We start from the raw sequence: 17,366 nt of genomic DNA, 5'->3' as shown, positions 1-17,366 counted from the left end.
CTAGTAACATCAAATTTAGATGAAAATTTCGAGGATTCGGGAGCAAAAAGGAAGCGAAAAGTTTTGATTGTTTGGGACTATGTAAAAACTAAACCTTCTCGACCATATAGACCATATACCATAGAAATATATTTCCATATAAGTATGGAAAAAGCCAAAATTCAACTGCATCGGAGATATTTGTTGCAATACAAATAACTATACTCGCAAACGCCAAATGAAAACGCTTATGAAATATGATAGATGTGGATGTCTATTTATTTACTTGTGTTTAGGAAGAAGGGTTTTTAGAAGCTGTTCAGATTAGCTGTGGAAACATTTGTCAAAAACCCCAACTGTTTCCCACGAATGGACTGTGTGGAGGAAGGGTATTAATTAAATATATCGATGAATTAAGAAAATATAAGGCAACGATAAGTCGATTTCCTTTCATCTTTAATGCGTTTCCGGAACTTGGTCACACTAACCGCGCAGCTGATATGGAATTAAGTAACAACAAAACGCGATATAGAGCTTCAATATGCTGTCCAGGCGCTTATTGTTGGGCCCGTATATGGGATACCTTGGACTGTCATCCAGGCTGCAGCACGGAGCTGGACAGGCTGAAAATGACCAGCCAAGCGGCTTATTGCCCACCTACTCGGATGCGGAACGGACGAAGATCCTGCAGGCGATAAACGAAAACGGCGTGGATCAGATGACCAGGTAGGTATGCACCACGCACTACGCACCACACCTGTAGTCCAACCTGACCTTTCCATTCGATCCAGCTACGACATAACTAAGGCCAGGGCTGCCAAGCTGCACAGCTGGAAAACCCGCCACGGTCCGCTGCAAGACCTCGGTGACATCCTGTGCGTGGAGGGATTCGGTTTGAAGGTGGCCACCAAGTTATTCAAGAGTCTGCTCGAGCCGTTGGAAAGCAGGCGCAGCGGAGTAGTCGGAAAGAAGCGAAAGGTTGCACGAGTTGCGCCCTTCATAACACCGGCTATTGACGAGGCGCAGCGTCTGCGAATAATCTCCACTGTGGGCGTGCGCATCGGAGTAACTAGTGTAAGCTGGGCGCGATTGGAGATCGGGAGCGGTGAGGCAGCGTGCACGCTCACCGATTGGCATCACCACGAGCTCAACGACAAGAAGCTGCACTTGTCGGAGCTCACACGACGATGCCTTTACGTCTCCCACCAGATTCCGCAGGCCGACTGCTACGTCCTGGAGAGTCCACAGATGGCCCAAGCCAGCAGCAACCCGGGCAGCATCGATCAACAGAACGTCAACATACAGAAGGCCCAGGTGGCGGCCATCATGAGCTACTCGTTAATGTCCCGTTCGGACGCCGAAGAAGACAAGGCCAACAGCCTCTTTTTTATGCGCCGGTTCCTGTCAGCCCGCCTCTTCAATCACCTGGTTGGCACGGAGCGCGTGTCGTCCGAGGACACAATATTGGCCATGATGCGGACCCATTCCAACGTGAAGGATGAGCTCCCCAGTACGGAGCGTTCGTTGCGCAACGAGGTTCACTTTCCCGCCGACCTACGCCACGCATTCTCGCAGCAGGAACGCTACCAGCGCGAGCTTCTGGGCCAGGCCTTTTTACTTAGCTTAGCCTTTACTCGCCTCGTTCTCTTGCAGGATCCGCAAAGCATCGACTCGGTGTCCCGCAGCTCTAAGGGTTCTCTTCCGGTAGATGAAGGTTGCGGAGCTGGGGTTGTGTAACATAAAGGGTTGTCAACGCAACGTTATGTTCTAGAGTTTTATAAGTGTAAACTATTAAAGCAGACCCTCCCCGGAAATAAGAGGACTCCTGAAACTGAATCAAATTTAGTTTTCTCTAAATCGAATTCGAAATAGATTTTCTTACACTGGTCACCAAAAAAAAAAAACCTTAGGACTAAACGCTTATTTTTCACACGTTTAAGCTTACTATCACGTCAAAGATTTAAAAAAAAACTCGTTAAAGTATAATTTGTTCCCTAATTGGCTATTTGACAATGAGTTAATTCGTTAGTTTTGGTAAACAACTCGTAGTCATTAATTCTATCTTTTTTGACATTTTATAGGCTTGTGTAAATTAAAATGTGATTTAACACAGTTGAAAAAAGTTATATGTGATTCTAAAAAAGAAAGGAAGACGATTTGCTTTTAGAATTTGTCGATTGTTTCTATGGCAGCTATATGACATCGTTGTCCGATGTAAATATATTTTCGTATTCGTATAAATTAAAGAACAGCGAAGATATAATTTTTTTTCATTTATGTATGTTTCCGATTGATCCTTTTTACATTTGTGTTCAAAGCCGAAAAATGCAAATAAATTTTTTTTTTTTAAATGATGTTTACCGCAAACCAGCTTTTTTTTCATTATTTAATTTTATGAAATTTTTTCTTACGTTTATTACAAGTTGTATAATAATATGTAATTAAGTTAAAAAAAATAATGTACTTAATAATGCGGAGACACCTCCGCAAAAAAAGCATAAAAAGAGGCGTTTTTCCGCCTTTAAAACCCTTCCCCCTTAAAACAGACATGGCTGAAGAATGGCTGATACTGTTTAATTTCAGCGCTGAATAATAAATAATGCAATGCTTTTGGAAACAATTTTCTAAAAAAAACTCTGTTTTCTGTTATATTTTAGCTGAATTTTAAGACTACAAAAATATTTATTTGGAGCTCCTCTCAAAAAAGGCGTTCTGCGGTGACTGGATCCTCCGAAATTAAAAAACCGAACAGATTTCGCTCAAGTATTTCAAATCTAGTAAACAATCGAAAGAATTGCTTATTATATATGAATGAAGTTTTTTGACAAAATGACGGTTTCTTAAACTAAAAAAAAATAGATTTTTGAGCAAATTTTCGGTCTTAAATTGCTTATAAAAAAAAAAAATTTCGGAAAAATATAATTTTTGATTAATTACCAAAAAATATATTTTAATAGCTCGTGTTAAAATTTTATTTTAATCGGCTAAGCCATTTTCGAGAATGGTGGTAACCGACTTTAAAAAGACCATTTTGAGAAAAGCGCGGTTAAAGGTTTTAATTGTACTTTCAAGCACTCTAAAACGCCTTTTCAAATTTGCTTGTTACTTCGAAAATATTAAGCGGAACGATACAAAATGTTCTGTTTGCATTTTTAAATATATGTACACTGAGAAAATACAAGACAAACATTAAATTTTTTTAAAATTCTAACTGTATATAACCCCTTAATGTTGAAAGCTCAAGTTTATATGCCTTTATGGCTGATCAAGAATATATGTATATGTATGTCTCCTTCACTGTGTTGCAAACTTACGACTGAATTTCTAATACCCTCTGAAAAAGAATAAAAAGAATAACATACATAGGTTGAGGACACATTATTTGGTATTTTAAACATGGAAATAAATCAAACGGGAAAGAAAGCTGGTTTCGGTAAGCGGAAGTTTTAATATCCTTGCAGTTTAAGGATGGATCACCTTGTTACGCTTTATAGGGTTGGAAATGTTATTTTCGCTGCGTCACAAATGAATGAAGTGAACAAATAACTTAAATGAATAATCTGAAAATGTTCACAATAATAGATATTTTTTGCTCACTTGTTCAGTTGCTCATTTATTGAGTTAAGCAGTTTCATAAAGATCATTAGTCGCTCAATTGTTTTATTTTCTGACTAGTAATTTCCTTATATTATTTAAATAAATATGTATATGATTTCATATCTGTACTGATTTTATAATCTTTGATAAGAATGATGTTAACAATTACGTAGGCCAAAGAAGACAGTATAAAAACCAATAAAATTTTCAGCTTGTGAAACTTGTGAGCTAACTTGACCAACTGAACAACTGAATAACTGAGCAAATAAAAAACTGAACAAATGAGCAACTGAACAAGTGAGCAACTATGTAACTGAACAAGTGACTGAGTTTGTTCACTAAATAAAAAGTGAGCAACTGAACTTGTTCACCAAAGTGAGCGAGTTTGCCCAACACTACAGGTTAGAAACATGATGCAAGTTAATTGATTGACAAGGCAGTTGATGGTGATCAAGAAATATATATTTACTTTAAAGCGCCAAAAATATCTCCTGCACTCCTTCACAGTCTTGTGACTAAGATTGGAGTACCCTCTGCAAGCTTTTAACATATTCAAGCAAACGCAAAATTAGGCAGTTAATTTTATTTAATGCCTCACATTTCATATTAGTTATTGCTTTTTTTAAGCATTGTCGCTTACGTGAATTGAGTTGATTCTTTTAACGTGCGTGCACATAAACCAAGTCGTTTACAAAACCAAAATGCACTATTTTTGATTCTTCTTTTCAGTGCCGTTTACGCTAAAATCGCTATCGGAGATCTTCTGAAGAGGGCGCGAGTGCCTCGGTAAGTTCCAAACCCCTGTGTTCCTTTCGGCAGGAACACCGGCTGCGCGAGAGGGACGACGCTGGCCGAGACTGGGAAATTCTCCAACTTCGTTTAGGTCGGCGGTGAAAGCGGTGTGGTCAGTGGGAGCATAGGAGCTAGATGCGACGGAACGTCTGCTGCCAGTGGGCGACGTGTCACGGGATTGGTTCTCTTTCTTGACCCGCGAGCCTGGAAGCGAATAAAAAGAGTCGAATGAGGAGTCTTGGGCGAGTGAGGAGGCGTCCGAAGGGATGATCCGGTAGCTCGGTTTCGTTTTGGGGGGTATGTGCTTTCCGGGCTGGACGGTGATGGCCAGGTCGCCACACATGAAATCGCTAAAGGTGTAGGCCCATCTAGTCACCATACTCTGGGTGCAGTACTTGGTGCGGTCGTTCTCCTCGTGGAACTGCAAAAAGTCATCAGGGAACAACTCAACATAGATTCGGTTTTCAATGTTTTCAAAGTGTATTCTTTACCTGACATGCGATCTCGGGTGTAAATTCAAAAAAGTCTCTGGTGAAAAAGGCGTCAGTCACGAATTTGTTGATACTGTCGTCAGGCAAGCCGGCAATATGCAAGACTTCCTTCTTCAGTATGAACAACAGGTACTGGATGTCAAACACCTGAATCCTCTGGCCCCCGTCGCGGGCGTCATCCTCATCCTCGCAGGCCAAGTAGCGAAAGCACGACTTTACCATGGCAATGTTCTCCGAGGGTGTGAAGACGATGAGCTGATCTCCCTGGCATTTGGCCAAGTAGCCGACTATGTTGCGGTACAGCTTGCCCATGTTCTTCTCCCCAAGCGCGTTGGGCGGCAGCGGCAGGTTGTGAGTGGTCGACGAGTGGTGCTTGGCATCGCTGCCCTGCCCAAAAATGATCTGGCCGGGATCGATCAGGCTGCTATAGATGGACCTGATGCCCTCCTTCAGCGAGTACTCGCAGGCGGCGAACTCGGCGGGCACATAGATGTCGGCGTTCACTGCCTTGGTGAAGTAGTTGAAGGCTGCGAAGACGAACCTGGTGTTCTCCAGATCTGCATCAACATGGAAGCAAATTGGAAGTCACTTGGTGTGAGATGAGGTGTCTCTAGGGATGCATGGCTTACCATGTGACCTCTTGGCGTCCAGCACGATGCGCTCGATGGTGCGCTTCATGTGCATCAGGCTCTCAGCCGCTTCGCGTTGCTTCTGTTCCACCTGGGACACCGCCTGCCCGTGGCAGTTGAGACGTTCCGTCTTGGCCCGCTCCCTCACGTCGGCGTCCTTGGCCCCAGAGTTGTAGGGGCCCCGCTGCTGGACCGTCATTTTCTAAGGGGAACGGGAACGGGAACGGTGATTGGGTTAGCTTGTGCGGATCGGGTGCTGAAAGGGGGAAACCTACCTCCCAAATGCTGCCGCAGTGCGAAACAGCCTGCGCTAGCGTCATGCGGCGGCCGTCGGCGTTGCGGTCCCGCCATTCGTTCACAAACATCATGAAGCCACTGTGCTTCTTGGGGGCCATCCTGGCTGGGCGTGGCTAGTCGAAGGGGCGTGATATCGGACGGGGTTAGTGTGGCTAACGGCGAGCACGTGTGCGCGAGCGAGCGAGATAGCGAGCGGCAGACGAGAACCAATGAACGGCCAGAAATACAGGTTTTAGATCCTTTTGGAATGGTTTCCACCGAAAATTGCTTCTTTATTCTAGTTTCTCGACCGCACAACTGACTTCACTTCGAAACCACTAACAGGAAACCTGTAAATAAATCTCGAGTTGTAAACAAAGGAAATCAAATTTGATGACGCTTTCAATTTCTGGTTACTGTAAAAAAAAAACTGCAGTAAAGCGAGTACAATGACCTCAAACGTTACGCAACACTCAAAGGGTACTCGAAAAATATCGATTCTATAAAAACTATAACAGTTTTAAGCTTAAATGGTATGCAACTTAAAAATGTATATATATTTGCCAAAAGTACTATTTAAAAGCCAAGTATTTTCACTATCACCTCTATTCCAGTTTTTACTTCCGAAAGATTTGCACGGAATCTAAGTTCTGTAAATTCTCTGTTGACTTCCGCAAAAAACTCACGGAAAAATTTTTATCACAGCATTTGGCTGACGGATTCAGATCCGGAAGAACAAAAATAAACTATTTTAAAATACTTTGCGATAACTTAAAGTGCAAATGGAATTTTTACCCTATTCTTTGATGTTTTAAGAACATTATTGGGGACTTATTATACCCTTGCAGAGGGTATTATAATTTCAGTCAGAAGTTTGCAACGCAGTGAAGGAGACGTTTCCAACCCTATAAAGAATATATATTCTTGATCAGCATCACTAGTAGAGTCGATCTAGCCATGTCCAAACTAGTCTCTCAGTTTAAAAGATATCTGCATGAAACTTTCCCAAAAGTTGTCTTTCTATTGCAGACAACGGATCGGACGACTATAGCATATAGCTCCCATAGGAACAATCGGAAAATTAATACAAAAAATTATAACTTTGCTGTTTTTTAATTTTTTGTTTAGTCTTCGACATTTAGTAATGGTTAAATATTTCAGAATTACGGTTTAAATTTCATCAACATCGGACGACTATAGCATATAGCTCTCATAGGAACAATCGGAAAAATAAATGAAAAAAATTATAACTTTTCTATTTTTTAATTTTTTGTTTAAAATTGTGTTTTTGTTCTTATTACCCCTTAATTTAATGTAATTATGTAAGTAAATGTATGTAAGGAAAACGAATATTATTCTATTTAATATTAATTTTATTAGGAGGAAACATAAGATGTCATAATAATGAAGTTTATGGAGGAGAACGTGGACATAGCCCGGGAGCTTGTGAAAGATGACAGATCTGCCAAATGAAAAATAATAACATTGCATCTTAAATATCGGTTATTACGTTTAATGTCCAACAGCTGATTTCCACACGAGTTGTTTAACACTTTTATTGGTCAGGTTTCATCACAGCCTTTGAAATAAGTAGCATTTGTTATTTTTGGTTACCAACAGTTTTGGGGTGTACCTATTTACATGTACAAAGGTACACTTGTTTGATACCTTACACCTACCTAGGTAAACAAATATTTGGCTACATTGTACGTTACCGAGGTAAAGATTTGTAATCATCATACAAATTTGTTATAATTTGTTTTCAAATTAGCTTGATACCGCTAAATTGAATTTCGTATTTTTTCTCCAATGTGTAAAAATTAAATTAATACTTTCACTGCAAACTAAAGAAAAGTTAATTCCACCGCACATGCAAGATAAAAGATGTTTCTTGGAAAACTTGGGCAAATCATAGGCTTTTGTTAAGAACAGTAGCGGCAGTCAGCTGTTTTTTTTTCCACCAAATAGTTATTTCCCTAGGAAATTTGCTAGCAAGCAAGGAAACTTTGATTATGTTAAAGGGAAATCCGCCAATATTAATGAATTCCTTTTCGAGTGAATTCTGTAACAGGCCTGTATATCTTCTAATACGACAACAAATATAAATATGTACATAAATAATATAATCCACTGAAGGGCCGTAATGACATCATCGTAATACATTATATTTATTAAAAAAATAAATTAGTGTTTTTTAAACTTTTGATAATGCAAATGCAAAAAAAAAAACAAAAAATAAATTTTTTTTGGGTCGATTATTTTACCAATATTGGCAATTAGGGCACCAAAAGTTGGCATTTTTAAAAGTTAATAAATCTTAAACCACTTAAAACTTTTTAGCGGTTTACATTTTTTTGATGTTGTATCTTGAACTTAAGTGTGTGTTAAAATTAACTTAATCCGGTTTCTACATTTTTTCTAGAAATAAAATATGCAAAACTTAGAAATATTTTCCGACTTTAGTTGGAAAAACTATATCTTTTAAAAATTAAAAAAAAAATTATTTTTAGTTTGTTAAAAAGATCAATCTTGTGAGAGGATGTCAGCTTTTTTTCAGGGGAAATAAATGCCAGATTTTTGACCAAAAAATTAGATTTCTGAAACAAATTTTTCATTAGTTAAGATGTCATTATCGGGTTGACCACTTAAAAAAAATAATTTAAAGTAGCAAAACGGCATCGACTTGAAAACAATAAATTCTTTTTAACCAACTTTATCGACCTTTATGAATATTTTTAAAATACTATATGTAATCAAAATGAAGTCCGAGGAAGACGCGATAGGGATACAAGATGTATACCAAATTTCAAGAGAATCGGTTCAGTAGAACTTGAAATATCATGTCAACCACTTTAAAAAAAAATTGATTCGAGAAAAACGCGTTTAAAGTTTAAGAAACATTTATGATGGTTCCACGTCACTAAAAAGGCTGTATTTCCTAAAATAATTCGAAATTTAAAAAATCTTTTGAGGATCATATTTTTAAAAGTCTAAGCATTCAAAATATGCAATCAAAAAATTAGTTTTTTTAAATTTGTAGACCAAAATACCTCATTAAGACAAATAAAGTTAAGGCAGCCAGATTATAATTTAAAAATATATTTTCATAACATGTCTCAGGTCATTAAACGAAAAAAAAGCATGAAAAAGTATTTCTAAAAACCGTGCTGAAAACCTGAAAACCAAGCCTTAGAGCAAATGACAATGATGCTTAGGATTCAGCCAGCTACTACGGGACAAGAGTCGATCCCTATGAGTCATAGGCCTGGAGAAATTACTTATTTGTTCATTTAAGCTGTAACGACGAAACTTGTTACTGAACTTTGGTCGCTGACCAACACTTGCGCATGGTTTTTCAACGTATGATCGCGGCCCGAAGTGATGATTGCAGGAATTTCGTTTATAGCATACATATGTAGACGTGTTGCTTTAAGAAATTTAAAACACTAGATAACCGAGTGTACTTTGGTCAAATTAAATATATTAACAATATTTATTTATGTTTTCCAGGAACAGGAAACTGCAGCAATATATTCTTCTCCCTTTCCCTGCTACACATACATATGGCTTCGGAAAAATAATTTTGAAATCAGACGTTAATCGAACCCACACCCACGATGGCCGCCAGTCAGAGCGAGGAGGACCAGACTCATCCGGAGTCGATGCCAATCGAGCATTGCATGAAAGATCTAGCCAGGACTGGACATACCAAAGAGCCGGCGGACATCGACTTCAGTATGAGCAGAGGCCGCCTCGCATTTTTGGGTGCCCAAACCGTGGGCGATTCCGTCCAGGACCGGCCTCTAAAACCCAATTCCCCGGAGTTGCCGTCCGAGGATCCCACCCCATGGCTTAAGTGCTGCGGTCGTAACTTTATGCGTTCAATATTCTCTCTCCAGCCAAGCCAAAATACCAGATCCGTGCTCAACCGTCGCCGACCACGTACATACATCCCCCGTACGCAGCCAGAACGCCCCCTAACTTAAGCATACCATTTAAAGCTAGTAACCTATGTATGTAGTACAAATAAAGAATTAAGAATTACTGAGGAACCCTTAGTAATAGCCGCTGGGGTGGTACTGCCCAGGGTAGCCTGTGGGCCACTCGGGGTAGACGTTAAAGGCGGGTGGTGGCGAGTAGATGTCCGGCCGGCACACGTCCTGGATCCGGTGACGCAGGTCATGTGGACGCAAACAACAGAGGGATCGCGTTGTGACCAAACGGCGTCGCAGGTCGAAGGTACCGAGCTCGTGCGTATGTTGGCTGTAGGGTCCGGGTGTAGCCAGGTAGCCCGGATAGTGCTGCGAACTGTATTCCAGGTGGGTGAAGTGCTTGTAAACCACTTGTGGATCAGGGGGCGTGGGCAGCTGGTGCTGGCGCAGCTCCTTGGGGCGGGTCAACCGGTTGTCGTGCTGCGTGACCATTGGAGAGATGGGCTTTGGCAAGATGGGTGAGAAGGAGGAGGCAGGAGGACTGGACTCGACTGGACTCGCCACTCGGTCGGTCATAACAGGAGAAACACTCCTCTGACGCTCCTCGTGGTGAATCCTTGGACTTCTGGAAGACTGGCGGGGCACGATCTTAGGATTCCTGCTTTTGCTTCCCGAGTTTCTCGAAGACTCTCGCAGCATGACATTTGCTGATATGGATCTGCTCCTGGAACGCTTTCGGAACGGTATTCTTCTTGGCCGGGAGCTGCTCTTCGAACGCTCCCGGAACGGAACCCTGTTTCCCAAGCGCCGACGCACCAGGTTCTTGGCTGACCTAGATCTGCTCCTGGAACGAAGACGAGGCAAACGTGCTGGCAAATAGCGCTGGATACCGTGCCTCCATCCAAATCCGGGAGATCTAGGCCGACCCCGGTAATGCCTAATGCTTGGAGAAACATCCCTCAACCTTCTGTCCGAAGGGTGATTTCGTATTGAGCGTGAACGACTTGTGCGATCCGGACTTCGAGATCTGGATCTAAATCTTGGCCTAGGTGAGACCGGAATTCGGCGGCGCTTTAGTCGGTCCCTAGAGAAGCTCCTCCTCCTCCGTATGTGGTCCCTGGATTGGCTTCGATGCCTTCTGCGGCTGGCCTGGCTTGATCTTTCCCTGCCCGAGGATGAGTTCCTGGAAGAGCTCCTCCTTCTGCCTCTAAAAGTGGGACTGGGGCTGCGACTGATGGATATTTTTCTCAGTGAGGAACTCTTTTTTCGAGCACGTGTCCGCTCTTTGGATTTGCTGCGGGGGTTCCTCTGATCTGACTTGATTTCTTTGGCTTTGGTTGCGGTGGTTTTCATGGATAACCACTCCTTATGCGCAGTGCTGTCCCAGTGGCGCCTGGAATTTCCTTCTGGACTGCTTCTGCTCCGCTCCTTTTGGCTATCTTTTGCAGAGGAATTAATACGTAGAACGGGTTCCATTCCCTCGGATATGTTTATCTCAGTGTTGTTCTCCTCACTGGAAAGGATTTCGCCCGACTCCTGCAAGGATTCATTGAAGCTGATGGGGGAGACATCGCAGTCGGGCTTTGATCTTCTAGTGAACAATGAAGAGTCGTCGGCCAGTGTGATAGAGGGCGGCGGTGGCGTGATGACTGGTTTTTCATCCAGATCCGACTCGGCATCCACCTCAGCCAGAAGGACTCCTAGCTCGTCCAGGACATCCCACAGATCTTCACAAAAGGGCTCGCTCTTGATATGAATTACCTCCGGATTTTGGAGCTCACCTTCAGCCTGCGATTGGACACATTGATCCGAGGTGTCTACGGGATCATGGCACGCATCCATGTGTTTGTCTTTCTCTGGGGTCAGGGGCTATATGTGTACACATGAGGGATCAGAATTCGTTTGGGAAACTGTGGCTTTACGGGAGGAATGCAACAGGCTGATACCGTTTCAAATACACACCTTGCCCGGGGACTTCGCTGAATTCCGGAGCCCAGCGTCCCGACCAGATGAAAGGGATGCTTTGCTGCTTCTGGTTTTCATTATTTTGAATTTTGTTTGAACTTATTTTGTTGCTGGGCATTGGCGTTAGTGCATCCTTGGTTCTTCAATTGCCGATAGCACGGACATTCGATTGCACATTCTTAGAATTTCATAAATTCGAACATGTTGCAGGTATTCTTGTAACCGTTAGTGGAAGGAATGTATTGAACTGCAGCAATCGTTATACCTCCGGCACACTGAACACAATAGCTCTGTAAAGGCGTTCACACTGGACAAATTTGAGGCTAGGCAAACTAAAATCTTTTAAATATCATTGCAAAGATTTAATAATAGAAAACTTCAATAAGCAATTGCAAATATAAAATAAAATTAACTTAAGGCCTTATTTATGATCAGAACAACCACAGCAATGGTAAATTATTTTTAAAAAATAGATTTGGAAATCAGATAAGTATCCAAAAGCTTGCGTAAATGCAAAGCAGGTTTACACATATGTGCTCTCCACACTGCCTGTAATTTCCTATCGCGATCGCTTGCCTAATGCAATTCTTGTATCCACATTTGCCTATCCTCATCACTTGACCTGATCCTCGTTAGGGGAAAGCTAGGAATGTCCGATTTATTCGACTGTTTCCTAAAAATTCCAGCAAAATCGGCTGAAACTCCACTCCACTCCGCTGACAGTACTACATTTTTAAAGAGCATTGAGTTTGTTCCAAATCGAAACATAGCTTAAAAAGCCCTGTAATAGTCGACATTGATACTATTGATTTTTTGATTTCGAAAAAATCATTGATTTTGTTTTGAAATAAAAGATGTATTGTTGTAGTTTTTAATGCCCTCTTTCTGTTGGAAAAGATTGAAATTTTTAACAAATGTGAAACTCCGATTTCCATACAGCACATAAGCCTTCCGATTGCATTTAGTTGAGTTTGTCGCCGATATCTTGATTTTCCTCTGCTACTGATTTATCCACTGGTGTTGGCCTATAATGGATATGTTGGATTTCCAGATATATGTATGTACATACATAAGTGCTTTTCCTCGTAAATTTTGGGACGTCCAGATTTTTTCACGCAGGTCAAATAAAATTTCATATTATCAAATGATATTTGTTCATTTAATTACTTGTTTTGCTTAAAAAGTCTGTGGATTCTTGTCCAAAATTCATCTCCATTCCCCAAAATTGACATGTTAAATCAACTTAACACTCAAAAAATTCTGAATCACAATCGAATTTACAGCCTACTAATCGAAACTAATTTCTGTCTCTTTCTATCACATGCACCTCTTAAGGAAAAAAAAAATCCGCTGAAGGGAATTTTGGTCGCTGAAGCAGAACACCTGCCTGTCTGAATAGGCTATTATAGTGTGATGTGCCTGATTATATTGGCGCATTAAGGTATATGTTAATAGTTGTTGAATGTTGAACTGTCGAATATCCAAGGGAAATAAATTAAAATCAAGAATATGAAAGAGAATCAAGAATATGGAATCAGACAGTTACCTAAAATGTACACGTATCGTACTATATACATTTCTGACAAATAATTATTTTTTAATAAGCAATTCAACATATCCGAGGATTTCCTAGCTATAAATCATTATTTTTATTAGCTTTACTGTTAATTTTTTTGGGTTTTGTTAATATTCATTTACAAATCAAAACAAATATCTGCCGTTTTCCTACAGCCAAAAAAACTCATGTTGGCAAAGTGTATCTTGCAGTTGCGTTAGCTCCGATAACGAAAGGAAACTCGATTAAGTGTACATACCTAGGCTATTATCTATCGGCCCAAACGGTTTGCTATGAAAACGCTCCGCATCAACATTTTCGCTGATGTGAGCCATGTGCAAATGGTATCAACGAGCCCAGCTGGTTAGTTATTGGAACTCCCCTATTAAAAAAGAATCATTTAAAATGCGATGGGTTGGCGCCTCAAAAAAAAACGTGGCAGCGCCGTTGCCGCTGCGTTTTCCAACTCTGGTGCGCACATCAGCACCGAGTGGACGGACCCAACACTACGTCTAGTACTACGAAACGAAAACACGTCCACGTACGTTCTGAAAAGTCGAGAAATTCGCAAAGGTTTGTGTTTGGCAGTCAGGGCTTCCCTTGACCAGCGCAAGTCGCATTCGCAGTGAAAGGAAACGAGAGCGCCGAGCAACGTCGACGATTTTCAGTGTCCCGACTTCGAAATTCCACTCGTAGCATTTAGAAATGGCCAATCCAGCTGCAGGACCCTCCAAGCAGGAGATCGAATCGGTCTTCAGTCGCCTGCGCGCCCAGCCAGCCAACAAAGTGAGTGCCCGTGCCCGTGCCCTACTTTCGTATGTTCGCCCTTGGGCTTTTACTAATAGAGCACCCTTTGCTCTCCTCTCCTCTCCTCTTGCTCCACTCTCCTCGTACCACAGTCCTGCTTCGACTGCGCGGCCAAGGCGCCCACCTGGTCATCCGTCACGTACGGCATCTTCATTTGCATCGACTGCTCCGCCGTGCACCGCAACCTGGGCGTGCACCTGACCTTCGTGCGCAGCACCAACCTGGACACCAACTGGACCTGGTTGCAGCTCCGCCAGATGCAACTCGGTGGCAACGCGAACGCGGCCCAGTTCTTCCGGGCCCACAACTGCAGCAGCACCGACGCTCAGGTGAAGTACAACTCGCGGGCTGCCCAGCTTTACAGGGATAAGTTGAGCGCCCAGGCCCAACAGGCAATGAAGATACACGGCACGAAGGTGAGTCAGTCCACAGCACCCGTGTGCTGTGTTGTTTGTTATTGCCTGCAGTTCTGTTACACTAAACCTCCTAACCGACATTTGCATTGCCCCACTTGTCTGCCTGCTGCTCCCAATTCACCTCCTTGCTCCGCACACCATACCCATAACCAATCAGCTGCATCTGGAGCAGACGGACAAGAGCGAGGGCAACGAGGCCGCCAAAGAGGAGGACTTCTTTGCCCAGTGCGACAACGACACGGACTTTAATGTGGAGAACAACAATGTCAGCAAGGTATGGCGACTCTCATTCCCAGGAGACACGCACGCGCTTAAAGAGTTCTTGAAGTTTTAGAGTTTGTAGACCCACGTTAATGCTTGACTCTCTTTTAGCAGGATCTAAAGCCAGCGACCGCTGCGCCCGTCATCAGTCTAGAGAGCCAACTGGGTGGCGGCCCAAGCGTGGATCTGCTCAATTCGGTGGTGCCCGCAGCAGCGCCCTCCTCGATCGGTGCGCGCAAGGTGCAGCCCAAAAAGGGTGGGGTACGTTTCAGCCGACAGCGTTGAATGACGCAGAATAATCGATTTGTTTCTCTTGCAGCTGGGTGCCCGCAAGGTGGGCGGTTTGGGAGCCACGAAAGTTAAGACTAACTTCGCAGACATCGAGGCCCGTGCCAACGCGGCCAACGAGATGAAGACATCCGTGGCCACGGCCCCGCTGGACAAGCCCCAGACGGCCGAGGAGGAACTTGAAACGGTGGCCAGTATGCGGCTGGCGTACCAGGAGCTCTCCATCCAGAAGACTCGCGAGGAGGCTAAGCTCAAGAGCATGGATCCGGCCAAGGCCAAGCAGATGGAGCGCCTGGGCATGGGATTTAGCCTGCGAGGATCCGACATGGCCCACTCTGCGCTCGGCGATATGGAGACTATCCAGCAGTCGGCGGCTCCTAAGGCTAAACTTTCCTCCCTGGAGGGCGACAACTTCTTCACAGACTACTCACTGTACGGCAACAGCAGTGGTGGAGGGGGAACCGGATCTAGCGAAAAGCGAGAGAGCTCCGCTGGCGGTAGCAGCAAGCTGGATAAGTTTGAACTGGATGCGCTTGGCTACGAGACAATAGAGCCCATTGGCGGCTCGCACAGCAACATTACATCTATGTTTGCCGGCAGCAATGACTATGACAAGCCCAAGGCGTCGGCGCCGGTCAAAAAGAGTAGTGGATTGACCGCCTCGTCCTCCTCGGGTCACAGCAAAGCAGGCGCTAGCAATGAACCCGTGATCGCCCAACAGAAATTCGGAAACTCCAAGGGCTTCGGCTCCGACCAGTACTTCGCCAGCGAACAGTCTGCGGCTGACGTCAGCGCGAGTTTGAACCGCTTCCAGGGATCGCGGGCCATATCGTCGTCGGATTACTTTGGCGACGGCACTCCTGGCGGCAGTGCGGGCAACAGGGGTGAGTGACATAGCGAATTGAGAACTGTGAACAAGATAGTAACGTATAACTGCCGATTCTTGCAGCAGGCTACTCATCGTCTGTGAACTTTAGTGCACCCGACCTGGATGTGGAAAGTGTGAAGGAGAGCGTACGTCAAGGAGTGCACAAAGTCGCCGGCCGCCTGAGCAATTTGGCCAATGACGTGATGACCTCCTGGCAAGACAAATACGGCTACTGATATCAGCGGCACTCCCACAGTGACCCGCCAAGCAGCGTGAGCAGGAGGAGCAGCAACAGCGGGGTCGGAGAAATGTCTAATTTTAACGTTTTTATATATTAGTCAGACACCAACCATTTCGCGATTATGCAGAAAGTTATTAAGAATTCCAAGCAGATAGCCACTTAGCCTAACATCAGAGGAGCAACGTTTTCGCATACCTGATATTGATCTTTGTAAAAAATTGAAATAATTGAAACTGAACAAACCGAAACAAAATCCATGCAGTGTAGCCAGCTGTACAATACGCGTAGTGTCTTTTAAATTTACAAAAATATACTGTTCAGATCAAGCATGTAATCATGTGCATTAAATTTGTATTTCTCCATTAGTTATATTGTTTCGAGCTTACTTTTGTATTCCGGTAGGCAAATTTTTAATTTGGTTCTCGTTTATCATGAAATTTATTAAAAAAGAGTGTAATCTGAAAAAACTAGTACTGCATAGCAAATATTCATGAGTTAAGCAGCTTTTAAGCCCTGATTATTAATATGAGTTGGAAAATGTTCCCATCTAAATGGTTTAAATTTGTATTGTATAAAATATAAAATAACAACTGCATTTTAACTTACATTGAACAACCTTCGAAACACTGCAATTCCAAATTCATTCCTGCTCAACTTTGTCACTCTTTCATCAGTCTAACCGACAATCGTAGTAAACGCAGAATATACTTCTCTCTCTTGCTTTTCTCTAAAATAAGAGTTATGATAAAATTGAGATACCCTGTTGTTAAATTTGGGTGAAAATGGTCTTTGATGAAATGGATATGATATGCGAATGTTATATTCGTCACCATTTTTACATGGCAACTTATTAATGAATATTTACCAGTGACGAATTTTTGGAGATGGATCACTCATGAAGTGTATGTGTATACATATCTACACATATGTATGCATTCTCGAAAGTGCTAAGCTGAAAGCAATTTTCTGAGCATAAAAATGGGAATAACCCGAAACAAATTTTAAAATAAAATAAAGTAAATAGTATCCAGAACAGAATGTCACGTTCGGGGTGTAACAAAGATACAGTCCAAAAAAAATTCGGTTGAAATTTAAAGAAAAACAAGAAAGGAAGCAAACTTCGGCAAACCGAAGTTCATATACCCTTGCAGCTATTGCAAAAATTAAACATTATTGAAAACATTTAAATTATGATTAACTTGCACATATGTTTAAAAACATTAAAGTATTGATGATTTGCAGTCAGAAGTTTGATTTGTGCAGCTTAAT

General features: G+C 42.6%; 4 protein-coding genes across 6 annotated transcripts; 2 read left to right on the top strand and 2 right to left on the bottom strand.

Moving 5' to 3' along the window:
- The first annotated feature begins 453 nt into the window (after positions 1 to 453).
- Positions 454 to 1,815, top strand: LOC108138377 (transcription elongation factor, mitochondrial). Its single transcript, XM_017260559.1, has 2 exons — positions 454 to 705; positions 771 to 1,815. The coding sequence occupies exons 1-2, from the start codon at positions 521 to 523 to the stop codon at positions 1,714 to 1,716; spliced, it is 1,131 nt and encodes a 376-aa protein (XP_017116048.1). The 5' UTR covers positions 454 to 520; the 3' UTR covers positions 1,717 to 1,815.
- Positions 1,816 to 4,016: 2,201 nt separating this feature from the next.
- On the bottom strand, positions 4,017 to 6,183 carry LOC108138374 (protein maelstrom). The gene is made up of 4 exons (XM_017260554.2): positions 5,764 to 6,183; positions 5,489 to 5,690; positions 4,860 to 5,416; positions 4,017 to 4,789 (listed from the first exon to the last, which is right to left on the bottom strand). The coding sequence occupies exons 1-4, from the start codon at positions 5,881 to 5,883 to the stop codon at positions 4,283 to 4,285; spliced, it is 1,386 nt and encodes a 461-aa protein (XP_017116043.1). The 5' UTR covers positions 5,884 to 6,183; the 3' UTR covers positions 4,017 to 4,282.
- Positions 6,184 to 9,225: 3,042 nt separating this feature from the next.
- On the bottom strand, positions 9,226 to 11,834 carry LOC108138373 (serine/arginine repetitive matrix protein 2). The gene is made up of 2 exons (XM_017260552.2): positions 11,659 to 11,834; positions 9,226 to 11,565 (listed from the first exon to the last, which is right to left on the bottom strand). Exons 1-2 carry the CDS (start codon positions 11,737 to 11,739, stop codon positions 9,820 to 9,822), a joined length of 1,827 nt encoding a protein of 608 aa, XP_017116041.1. The 5' UTR covers positions 11,740 to 11,834; the 3' UTR covers positions 9,226 to 9,819.
- Positions 11,835 to 13,689: 1,855 nt separating this feature from the next.
- Positions 13,690 to 16,851, top strand: LOC108138375 (ADP-ribosylation factor GTPase-activating protein 2). Of its 3 annotated transcripts, none has more exons than XM_017260557.2 (6): positions 13,690 to 14,002; positions 14,116 to 14,439; positions 14,597 to 14,713; positions 14,812 to 14,961; positions 15,020 to 15,872; positions 15,941 to 16,851. In XM_017260557.2, the coding sequence occupies exons 1-6, from the start codon at positions 13,922 to 13,924 to the stop codon at positions 16,090 to 16,092; spliced, it is 1,677 nt and encodes a 558-aa protein (XP_017116046.1). In that variant the 5' UTR covers positions 13,690 to 13,921; the 3' UTR covers positions 16,093 to 16,851. The 3 variants fall into 3 exon arrangements, with proteins under 3 accessions (XP_017116046.1, XP_017116045.1, XP_017116044.1); XM_017260556.2 differs by having other exon boundaries at positions 13,691 to 14,002; positions 14,815 to 14,961; positions 15,938 to 16,851; XM_017260555.2 differs by having other exon boundaries at positions 13,691 to 14,002; positions 15,938 to 16,851.
- The last annotated feature ends 515 nt before the right edge of the window (positions 16,852 to 17,366 follow it).

Source organism: Drosophila elegans, unplaced genomic scaffold (genome assembly GCF_018152505.1).
Source record: "Drosophila elegans isolate 14027-0461.03 unplaced genomic scaffold, ASM1815250v1 contig_208, whole genome shotgun sequence".
In the NCBI taxonomy this organism is placed as follows: Eukaryota; Metazoa; Arthropoda; class Insecta; order Diptera; family Drosophilidae; genus Drosophila; species Drosophila elegans.
The sequence above is the reverse complement of the archived record's forward strand: the minus strand, read 5'-3'. Positions and strand labels throughout refer to the sequence as shown.

What these genes read in the sequence shown, in the direction of transcription:
- LOC108138375 (XM_017260555.2), top strand. Translation starts at nt 13,922, where the DNA reads ATGGCCAATCCAGCTGCAGGACCCTCCAAGCAGGAGATCGAATCGGTC. An exon ending in TGCAGCCCAAAAAGGGTGGG is followed by an intron (nt 14,962 to 15,019) that starts GTACGTTTCAGC and finishes TTTCTCTTGCAG; the next exon opens with CTGGGTGCCCGCAAGGTGGG. An exon ending in CGGCAGTGCGGGCAACAGGG is followed by an intron (nt 15,873 to 15,937) that starts GTGAGTGACATA and finishes CGATTCTTGCAG; the next exon opens with CAGGCTACTCATCGTCTGTG.
- LOC108138374 (XM_017260554.2), bottom strand. Translation starts at nt 5,883, where the DNA reads ATGGCCCCCAAGAAGCACAGTGGCTTCATGATGTTTGTGAACGAATGG. An exon ending in ACTGCGGCAGCATTTGGGAG is followed by an intron (nt 5,691 to 5,763) that starts GTAGGTTTCCCC and finishes CGTTCCCCTTAG; the next exon opens with AAAATGACGGTCCAGCAGCG. An exon ending in GGACGCCAAGAGGTCACATG is followed by an intron (nt 5,417 to 5,488) that starts GTAAGCCATGCA and finishes ATGTTGATGCAG; the next exon opens with ATCTGGAGAACACCAGGTTC.
- LOC108138373 (XM_017260552.2), bottom strand. Translation starts at nt 11,739, where the DNA reads ATGAAAACCAGAAGCAGCAAAGCATCCCTTTCATCTGGTCGGGACGCT. An exon ending in CAGCGAAGTCCCCGGGCAAG is followed by an intron (nt 11,566 to 11,658) that starts GTGTGTATTTGA and finishes GTACACATATAG; the next exon opens with CCCCTGACCCCAGAGAAAGA.
- LOC108138377 (XM_017260559.1), top strand. Translation starts at nt 521, where the DNA reads ATGCTGTCCAGGCGCTTATTGTTGGGCCCGTATATGGGATACCTTGGA. An exon ending in GGCGTGGATCAGATGACCAG is followed by an intron (nt 706 to 770) that starts GTAGGTATGCAC and finishes CATTCGATCCAG; the next exon opens with CTACGACATAACTAAGGCCA.